The sequence below is a fragment of the Aulonocara sp. 'chitande type north' Nkhata Bay genome, linkage group LG6, assembly GCF_057382095.1.
Source record: "Aulonocara sp. 'chitande type north' Nkhata Bay isolate Kocher_YH1m ecotype deep benthic linkage group LG6, A_spYH_male_GT1.1, whole genome shotgun sequence".
Classification (NCBI taxonomy): domain Eukaryota; kingdom Metazoa; phylum Chordata; class Actinopteri; order Cichliformes; family Cichlidae; genus Aulonocara; species Aulonocara sp. 'chitande type north' Nkhata Bay.
The window spans coordinates 38,316,212-38,327,349 of record NC_141349.1 but is presented as its reverse complement, the minus strand read 5'-3'; the positions used below and the strand labels follow the sequence as shown (position 1 = coordinate 38,327,349).

Below are 11,138 nucleotides of genomic sequence, written 5' to 3'. Positions count from 1 at the left end.
CTATGGATTCCAGCTGCTTCGATGTTATATGTGTGATTTCTATACATTTTACATCACATAAAAACTTTGGTTGTAAGCTTCAGATAATTATTTAATAAAAGCGAGACATTTTAAATGAGAATAAGAAAGTATTTATTTGCCCCCCTTTCCCTGTTAATGCCCTACCTGGACCCCTGGCAAAACTTTGCTAGACCCGCCCCTGCACAGTTACCAGCTGTCAGCTACATAAAAAAAAGGATCCTGGTGTTATTTGTCTCTCAGAAACAGTTCATAACTTCCCTTCAACTCATTCATGTCACCTAAAAGGTAAACCTGTTTCTCCATCACCTGTTCAGCTCTGATGATTCAGTAAGGACATCTCTTGGTTTCATCTTCATGTTTCCCTTTCACCAGATATACAAACCAATATCATGACCAGCAGCTTTTACAGCTGTGGCTCCAGCAAACATCAGCTACTGGAAATTAATATTACAGTTTTTGCCCGTTGCTTGAACACATTTGGCAAAACGTCGCTCATTGTGCCAAAACTCTAAACACAAGTAAACACGACACAACACTGGGAAATATACCATACACATCTGTGCCAAAATGAAACTCCACTCCCAAAACCTAAACTCTGCTGTCAAAACCTAACATTCCTCTGTCAAAATGTAACTCTGTTGACAAAATGACACATACTTGCATCATATGCAAACACTTACAGATCAGGGGGAACACACTAGTCTTCTTTACATAAAACACTGCAGTCCTTGATTTCCATTGTGTATTCAGAAGGCACATTTACAGGAGACACATTTCCAAACAACCAAAAACGCAAATAGACCTACTCAATAGTGTACATCGCAGTACCATGAATTCAGATAAAGCAAAAAAAAAAAAAAACCACAACACAATAATACTGCAATAGAAAAAACACTATACTGTAAACACAAAAAACCATGACAATTGTGCATAAGTGGGCTCATGGATCCCGCCGTCTGTTGGGGTCTGGCCACAGGACCTCATCAACATCGCAAGCAGTGTCCTCTCCCGCTGGGCACCGGGGAAAATATCCTCTTGCATGTCGAAACCATCCATGGATTGCTGTCACCTGAATGTCGCCGCAGGCCTGTTCCATTGCCTGCAGAAGAGGCATGCGGGCATGTGGTTGGCGGTCATATACACGTCATCTCCAAGCCTAAAAAAATCCTCAATAGGGTTTAAAAATGGTGAGTAAGGGGGCAAGCATACCACTTCAAATTGATTGTGGTTGGAGAACCAGGCCTGGACCAGAGCAGCCCGATGGAAACTGACATGATCCCATATCACCACAAACCTGGGCTGATCTGCTCTGTTCTGTACAACTATATCATGGAGAGCATCTAGAAATGTGAGTATGTGTTGGCTATTGTATGGACCTAGTATTGCATGATGGTGCAGAAGCCCTCGAAGGCATATGGCGGCACATAATGTGATGTTTCCCCCGCGCTGCCCTGGGACGTGCACAATTGCCCTTTGGCCAATTACATTACGACCCCGTCGTCTTGTTTTGCTCAGGTCGAATCCAGCTTCATCAATGAAAATGTATTCATGAGGCTGTGCAGCTCCATCCATGGCCGAGATTCTCTGAAAAAAAGGGGAACATGTCACTGTACTACAGTGCTACACATACGGCACCCTCACCCCATCACACAGGTACCTGTGTAGCTCTCAGAATAGATCCATGTGGTACTGATATGGTACATATTCAGCTGCTACTGGACTTCACCAATACTCTATTGTAAATGTAAGGGACAGTTACACGTACCCGTACATATTCAGCTCGAAGTCCTTTGACCCTGTCACTGTTCCTCTCGAATGGGACTCTGTAGAGCTGCTTCATGGTGATGCTGAGTTTACCCAAGATGCGTCTGATGGTGGTGATGCTCACATGGTCTATGTTGCTGAACACTCGCCTGTCTGCAAGTATTTTCCGTCGTAGCTGGTGGAGACGGATGGCATTGTCTGCCCTCACTAGGTCCACAACGGCAAGTTCCTGCTGTTGTGTGAACAGGCGTTGCCGTCCTCCCCCAGAAGGTCTTCGGGTCATTCTGGAGGAATACAACCACATATTGTCATCGGTTTGCTTATTTTTCTTACAGTACTTTACTGTATGTACTGTGTCATCCACTGTACAACACTGTACTTCAATATAAGGAATCAGCCACTTTGGCTGCAAAAGGAGCATTAGCACCCCGTACACTTGATATGGTAATGTGATATACTGTAGAACAGTGCTATGAAACCATCTGAGTAGAGCAGAAGGTATGGAGGTGAAGACATACCTGTTTTCTAGTCGGAATGTTCGTATTACAGATGCCACTGTGAAGCGGCTTAGATGTGGGTGGACTCTCTGCCCAGCTTCCCTCATAGTCAGGCCGTGGTTGATGACATGGTCCACCAAAGTTGCTCTTATTTCATCAGAAATATGGGTCCGTGCATGGCCTCTTCGGCCTCCTCCTCCTCTTCCTCCTCCTCCTCTACCTCTTCCTCTTCCTCTTGCTCTCCCTCCATCCATGCTTGCAAAGTTCTTGAAATGGCTACGCTGAGGGCTTTTTGTAGTTGGCTAATTGGTGTTCGGTTTTGCAAGTACGTGCCTTCAGGTGTGTATTTGAGTGGTTGCAATTATCCGATGTGTTTTGTATTTTGGATACATGTGTTTTCCGAATGGCACCCTGAGATTTCATTTTGTGAGCGAAGTGTCTTATGTATGAAATAGAGTGTAGCATGCAGGACCATGTGTGTTGCATAAAGGGGTAGGTGTGTTGCATAAAGGAGTAGGAGTGTTGCATAATTGGTACTGGGGTGCAAAGCAGCGCTTTTGTTTAAGGTATGGGTACATGTGTTTGAGGTATGGTAACAAAAGCTTCACGTTGTGTTACTTTAGTCTGAGCATGGGTTTATAGTGTTCAAGCAACGGGCAAAAACTGTAAATAAATTTTAACAACAGCTGATCAAGCTTAAATGTGCTGCTGTTGTTTAGCGTGACATCCGCCGGTTTCCTCTTTCTGGCGCAAAGTGGGCGAACCAAGAACCAAGATGGCGCCGCGTATGGTCGCCCTGGTGCTTCAGTGCGTTACTTTTGTTTTGTTTTTGTGCATTTCTTCTGTGTCTGGGCACTCCTCTGGATACTCGTACACCAGAGAAGAGCTCCTTAACTACAGGACTACAACGCCTGTGGATTTATTTCCAATATTTGTCGCATCTGCGGCAGATTTACTGCTGACTCTGACCAGGAAAGCGAGACGCCGAAAGAGAGGGAAGCGAGCCGGCGCACTCGTGCGTTTGAGGAGACGCGGACTGCGAACTGCTCTTCCTGGGATCTTCCTTTCTAATGTACGCTCACTCGGGAATAAGATTGACGAACTGGTCCTGATGAGAAGCATGAACAGAGACTTTGCCTCCTCCTGTGTCTTATGTTTTACGGAGTCGTGGCTCAGTGAGAACATCCCAGACTGCGCGCTCAAGCTGGAGGGCTTCCATCTGCTGCGCGCGGACCGGCAGGCCGCTCTCTCCGGTAAGTCCAAAGGTGGAGGTCTCTGCTTCTACATCAATAGTGGCTGGTGCACAGATGTGACAGTGATTGCTCAGCACTGCTCTTCCTCTCTGGAATATCTTTTTATCCACTGCAAACCGTTTTATTCTCCGCGGGAGTTTGCTTCATTCATCCTGGCCGCTGTTTACATCCCGCCAGACGCAGATGCGCAGGCAGCTCAGTGCGCACTCGCGGAGCAGATACTGCACATGGAGCGGACATTCCCGGACTCTCTCATCATTGCTCTTGGGGACTTTAACAAACCCAATCTGAGCCATGAGCTTCCCAAATACAAGCAGTATATTAAATGCCCGACCAGAGAGGAGAGGACATTAGACCACTGTTACAGCACGATCAGCGGGGCCTATCGCGCGGTGTCCCGCGCTTCACTCGGACTTTCTGACCACGTCATGATCCACCTAATCCCCGCATACAGACAGAGGCTGAAGCTCTCCAAACCTGTCGTGAGGACTAAAAAACTGTGGAGCAACGAGGCTGTGGAGGAGCTTCGCACGTGTCTGGAGTCTACAGACTGGGACACAATGAAGGCTGCTTCTAACAGCTTGGACGAGTTTACGGACACTGTCACCTCCTATATCCACTTCTGTGAGGACAGCATTGTGCCATCACGCACCAGGGTGAGTTATAACAATGACAAACCCTGGTTTACTCCTAAACTCAAAAAGCTGTGGCTGGAAAAGAGAAAGGCGTTCAGAAGCGGAGACAGGGACTGCTACAGAGAGGCCAAGTACAGGTTCACTAAAGAAGTGGACATTGCTAAACATCAGCACTCTGAGAAGATGCAGCAGAAGATCTCAGAGAATGACTCGGCCTCTGTGTGGAAAGGTTTTAGGAATATCACAAACTACAAGCCTAAAACCCCCCACTCCACTGATGACTTGCTCTTAGCCAACACCCTTAACGACTTTTACTGCCGTTTTGACGAGCCATCAGGCAGCCTTCACACCTCCAACGGCCCCAACAATAGAGGCACTTTGGACACTAATTCCCCCACCTCTCCCCCCTCCATAGAGCCATCACCACCTTCAAACTGTTCACCTACAACACCCCCCTCCTCACCCCACACAAAAGAGGATTTCACACCACCTCCTCCCACCACAACTCTTCATATTCATGAAGCAGATGTGAGGAAGCAATTTAAGAACCTGAATGCTCGGAAAGCTCCCGGCCCAGACGGCGTGTCTCCTGCCACCCTCAGACACTGTGCAAACGAGCTGGCCCCAGTGTTTTCTGGCATTTTCAACTCCTCACTGCAGGCATGTCATGTGCCTGCCTGCTTCAAGTCCTCCACCATAATCCCTGTCCCCAAGAAACCTAGGATCACTGGACTAAATGACTACAGACCCATGGCTCTGACATCTGTGGTCATGAAGTCTTTTGAGCGCCTAGTTCTCTCCCATCTCAGGACCCTCACGGCCCCCCTCCTGGACCCCCTGCAGTTTGCATATAGAGCCAACAGGTCTGTAGACGACGCCATCAACATGGCCCTACACTTCATCCTGCAGCATCTGGACTCCCCAGGAACCTACGCCAGGATCCTGTTTGTGGACTTCAGCTCTGCCTTCAACACCATCCTTCCAGACCATCTCTGAGACAAGCTTTCCCAGATGAATGTGCCTGATCCCATCTGCCGGTGGATCACTGACTTCCTGACGGACAGGAAGCAGCATGTGAGGCTGGGAAAGAATGTCTCGGACTCCCGGACCATCAGCACCGGCTCCCCTCAGGGCTGTGTTCTTTCTCCTCTGCTCTTCTCCCTGTACACCAACTGCTGCACCTCCACCCACCAGTCTGTCAAGCTAATCAAGTTTGCAGATGACACCACCGTTATTGGGCTCATCTCTGACGGGGATGAGTCTGCCTACAGGAGGGAGGTTGAACGTCTGGTGTCCTGGTGCAGCCACAACAACCTGGTGCTGAATGCCCAGAAGACAGTGGAGATTATTGTGGACTTCAGGAAGCACACAGCCCCACTCCCCCCCATCATCCTGACTGACACCCCCATCACCTCTGTGGACTCATTCCGCTTCCTGGGTACCACCATCACCCAGGACCTGAAGTGGGAGCCCACCATCACCTCCGTCATCAAGAAAGCCCAGCAGAGGATGTACTTCCTGAGGCAGCTGAAGAAATTCAACCTGCCAACACGGACGATGATGCAGTTCTACACTGCAATCATCGAGTCCATCCTCACCTCCTCCATCACCGTGTGGTACGCTGGAGCCACTATCAGGGACAAACAGAGACTGCAGCGTGTTGTGCGCTCTGCTGAGAAGGTGATTGGCTGCAGACTCCCATCTCTGCAGGACCTGTACACCTCCAGGACATTGCGGCGTGCAGCTCGGATCTCAGCTGACCCTTCTCACCCTGGACACAGTCTGTTTGACCTGCTCCCCTCAGGCAGGAGGCTCCAGTCCATTCGCACCAGAACCTCTCGCCATAAGAACAGTTTCTTCCCCTCTGCTGTTGGACACATGAACAATAACCATATGACTGTTCCCACCACTAACACATGACCCTACGCTGTGTTCACTGCATCATTCCATGTTTGGCACTGATCACCACCTGCACTCATGTATATATCTTTCTACGTAGCACTCTTAATTCTTATTCTCATGTATATATCTCATGTATAGCTCATGCACATATCTTTCTACGTAGCACTTTTAATTCTTATCCCTACTTTTATTTTTTCATGTCTATTTAAGTGCTATTTATGACACTATGTTTGCACTGAAGCACCGCAGCAATTTCCTAATGTTGTAAACCTGCTCAACATTTGGCAATAAACCCCTTTCTGATTCTGATTCTGATTCTGATAAATAAACAAGAGAGAAAAGCTGATTAGCTGATCATTGATCAGTTTCATGATTGAAGAAGAAACAGGAAAGGAGGGGGGAGATAATGAGAGAAGAAGAGGCAGCTTTGCAGCGTAACAACAGAATAACTCCAGCTTTGTGTCTTTTGCCATTCTAGCTGAAGTCCGGGACAAACTGTCCCTTTTCACCTCAACACGAAAGGCGTAATATTTTCTCTCAATGTGGGACGATTCCGTCATTTTACGGGACGGTTGGAAACTCTACTAACTAACCTTATGAATTAAATAAAGTTCAACATCAGTAACATCAAAGCACCCACCCAGCTGTATAGAAACTCCGTCATAGTACACAGTACGAGTTATTGTAACTGACTGTAAAAAGTCAGCACAACGAAAATAAACTACACCTAAACTTGGTTTATATCTGACCCAGATAGACTGCAGGTCTTAAATTCTTACCTGAAGTTCAGTTCACCTGACACTCGGCGGATACCTCGGGGCTCTCCTCCTGCCTCCCCTTTCTCTCATCAACCTGCTGGCCTCCACCACTTGTTAATTTTACTGAATCTGAGGAAGCACCACCATAGCCACCACCAAACAACTGAGTTATTTTTACACACCGACCAGCATCTGGCCAATCCACCACCTTTCATTGTTTATACCGTTACAAAGAAAAAGAAAAAGAAAAGTCACCGGGCCACCGAGCAAATTCCCAGTATGCCGGATGGCGAGTCCAGCTATGGTCGTGCCATCAGTTAACCCTTCGCATGCCAACTGTGGCACGCATGCCTAGGGTTGCCGACCCCTGGTGTAAGCTGTAAAATATTTGCATCCTGCCTTTATTTTCCGATCCTGCATGTTCACAGCGAATTCCAATGGATAGGTCAATTAGGATCAGTTATGCTTCCAGTGTATTTTGGGTTAGCCTCATTCCTCTAATCCTAACAATATTCCTGTTCCACCCAGGACAGATTGTGAGTGAACATCTGCACACCTTCATTTTCTGTTGTATAAGTACCAAATGATTCAGTAAGCAGGGCTCTTTAAAATAGAAAGTATATGATCTAAGTGCCAAAAGGAAAGAGTTGCTACAATGCCTTATGAGCACGGCCAAATTGGAATAGCTTTTCCCTGAACCCAAGGTTTGGTACAGATTCTGTGTTCTTTGTTTTTTTGTGAGCCGGGGACTGGATAATCTGCTCTGGCTGTGGAATCTCTGGGCAGCCTAACAGACTGGAACTCTGTAGTCGACTCCGGTTCACAACAGCTACACCTAAAACAATTCACTGGATCAGACTTTACTTTAAAGACCGAAACTATTTTTTCGGTGTGGGCATTTCCAATTGTGTGATGAAGCTGTGTTAACCATCCTAAATAAGAAAGTTTCTGTGTTAACCTTCCATTGGTTTGCTGTATTGTGATGGTTGGGCCCTTTTCCCGTAGCTAGAGTGGTTCGGGAGGGGTTGAGAACTCACAACCTTGGGGAGTAACAGCCTGTTTTATTTGTTTTATTGGGATTCTTTCTTTCTTTTTAATTTTTTTGAGTGTTTTTTCTTTCTGTTACTTGTGTTCTCCAGGGCCCCGTTAACATTGGTGTATGGTCTAGGTTCACGAGGGCCAGTTGAACAAATAAAAGGGTTACACGTGATTTAAAAGTGACTGTAGTATGTTTCTGTCAAACCAGGTTGCCTTGGAATAGGGGCACCCGGGTTATCTGGTTGGGTACAGGTATGTGGGGTTAGGGTGAGTTAATGTTCGACAGCATAGTACACTGCGGGCAGCTGTTACTCGCAGGTTTGAGCCCTGGAGCCTCAAACCTGCGGGGGGGGGGGGGCAACAGCCAGACAGCTAAAACCATTCTTAAAGTAGTAAGTATCTGGGTCAACTGTACAAGGGGCGGTCGCGGACCCAGATCCCACTACCCCCTAGTCGTTCGAGGCAGCTTGTGCATTTCTATACCCCTACATAACGGGGCTAGTAGGCCCTTACATATGCATGATTTACCTTGTTTAGTGTATCTCTTACCTTCCCATCTTACATGCTCGGTCGTCTGCTGATTACTAATAAAGTCATAAACCAAGAATGATCCCTTTGACACAAAGGGGTACATTTTCACCTCGTGTTCTTTCCCCCTCTATGTATGTTATTTATTTTCCTTTCTCTCTGTATCTTGTTCTAACTTACACACACAGATACAAACACACACTTCAGATATGCAACAGAATTGTTGATCCTTGTCTCTTTCTTCATAACAAAAATTCTCCTGGGTATTGAAGTACGTACGTGCTAGCATGATGTCTGGGACAACAGATGGGAACCATTCTCCCAGGTGAAGGAAATATCAGAGGTCTTCTTTGAGAAAACATGAAGTGAAATAAGGAACTGAGAATTGCAGAAGCTCACAAAATTGCACAGACCCACAAAACACATGTTGTCAGGAGCTTGCTGCAATTTTGCCTTTTCAACTAACCAAAACTATTTACATTTTTACCATTTGTTATGATGAAAGTAAAAGTAAAAGTAAAAGATTAAAGAGTAAAAGATTAACAAATGGAAACGAAAGTAAAACTGTAATGATTAATACAAAAATACCAGTTATTTTGGCATGTTTGGCAAAGACAAAAGAGAATAAGTAATAGGGAATCGGTAAAGGTAGAAAGTTATAAAACATCAATAAAATAAGAGTGAAATTTTCTTACTCTGTTCATTACCTAATCATTAAAATGATCTATATGAATTTAACATACTTAAAGAAACTGAAATACACTTGGAAGTAGCATTCTCAGAGCACATACCAAAGATTGTGTCTAAAAGAAAAAAATCAAAGGAAACCGTGTTTCAGCACATATGTATTAATTTACACTTTACACACAGCTATGTATATGTGTGTGTAAGTGTTGACATTTTTGGTTTCAACTGACTATTGTCCTACACCGTAGGTCCTACACGTAGGACAATAGTCAGTCAGATCCAATGTGTGATTTAGGTACTTACTTATTTTTTTCAGTGGCACATATTTGTTTGAGGAAGTCCTTGTTATAGCTAAACATTCAGTGTGTCGAATGGTGCAGACAGAGCTTATACAAACACATACTGGGGATTTCATAGGATAACATTATCTGTCCAATAGCAGACTTCTCAGCTGGTATTCCCCAAAGAAGAAAAATACCCAGCAGGATCCACCGGCTTTTTCAACACTCACAATAAGTTATTTCCTAAGCTTGTGGGATTCAGGAATATTAATCCTCTGTAGAGTAAGCTTATAGTTACAATGCCTTAGTCCTAAACTGCAGCAGATTCTAAAATATAAATCCCCCAATAAAATCAGCTGTAACATGTGTGAACTATGTTGACATTTAGGGATGCACATTTGGCTTTAAATCAACTTCATTTGGTCCCGTGGTGCTGAATGTCACAACATCCCACACTGAGTGTTTTTATGTCTTAATAACTGTGACCTTTTCCTTTTGCCTATTGGATGTCCATAAATCAATCTGTTGGTTCTGGTAAGGGTACTAATAAATGGCTTTTGTTGGAAGGCAAGAGCCAGCTGGTCTCAGTGGTCATCATGGAGAAGTATGAAAGCAGTTTGGTTTTGTACGATTGTGTTTATACAATTCATACCGACCTTGGGTTATTACCAATAAGACAGGTTTCTCTGCGGATTCTCCTTGATTGCACTCATTCTTGTGCATGCAGTCTTGGCTACCAAAGCTTAATGAACAGAAAGCTGGAGCAGTCCCTCTGGTTCACTGCTGTTTGCAGATAGCTGGGAAATGCAGCTTTAGTTCACTTTACTAGTTTTAAACCAAAGTTTCAGCACCGAGGTGAATTCACTTAATGGCAGCTTTCAAAAAACAACACTTTAGACATCGCTGAGTTCAAAGTCTTAAGAACAGTAAAAACAATAGTTTTCTTACCTCACAAAGCATGGAAATTGTGTGAACAAAATGACGTATAAATAACAAGTAAGCATAGAATTTGATAAATCAGAAATGATTGAGAATAGAATTACGGTGCTGGTGAAATTGTCGTTAACTGTGTAGAAGAAGTGAAGAAAAACACCTGCATTTTTTAACAGTGGACAACTATTCAAAGGCTGTTTTCTTGTATTTGTGTTAGTATTGATGGTTATACTTGCACATAAACCACTACATTGGACACTGATGTGTCACTCCATACCCTGCCACCCACTGGTCATTTAATGTTACAATATGACGTGTTTCATTGTAATTATTGTTATTTAACACTTTCATGCATGAATTATGAAAACCTCAATCAGGATTTTATTTCTTAAATATTTTTATTCATCTTTACATGCCTAAAGATGAATAAAAATACTTAAGAAATAATCCCAATTGAGGTTGTCATAATTCAAGCATGAAAGGGTTCAATGGATAGCATGCCTGATATGGCAGTTTACTCTGTATGTAATTTCCCAACCATAATGTAATCATGAAAGTGATCTAATTAATATTTATTTTAATGGATTAACAATCACATTTGGATTTTTTTTAAGTATTAGAGAAATATAAACACATATGAGACTTAAGTCTTTAAGGATTGTCATGGTCCTGGGTCGTGCGACCCAGTGTTTTGTGTTTAGTCTATGTTGATGTTTATTGATTATTTAGGTTCATTGAGTTAGTCCAGCCATTTGTATATATCACCCTTGCGTCACGTCTCCCTTGCCCTTCGTGTGTTTATGTCTGTGTGTCTTGTACTGTCAAGTTCATGCTGTCAGTT

General features: G+C 44.4%; 1 protein-coding gene across 1 annotated transcript; it reads right to left on the bottom strand.

Moving 5' to 3' along the window:
- Positions 1 to 475: 475 nt before the first annotated feature.
- Positions 476 to 2,918, bottom strand: LOC147328458 (uncharacterized). Its single transcript, XM_086297696.1, has 3 exons — positions 1,787 to 2,918; positions 1,231 to 1,605; positions 476 to 1,120 (listed from the first exon to the last, which is right to left on the bottom strand). Exons 1-3 carry the CDS (start codon positions 2,534 to 2,536, stop codon positions 962 to 964), a joined length of 1,284 nt encoding a protein of 427 aa, XP_086153822.1. The 5' UTR covers positions 2,537 to 2,918; the 3' UTR covers positions 476 to 961.
- Between the last annotated feature and the right edge of the window lie 8,220 nt (positions 2,919 to 11,138).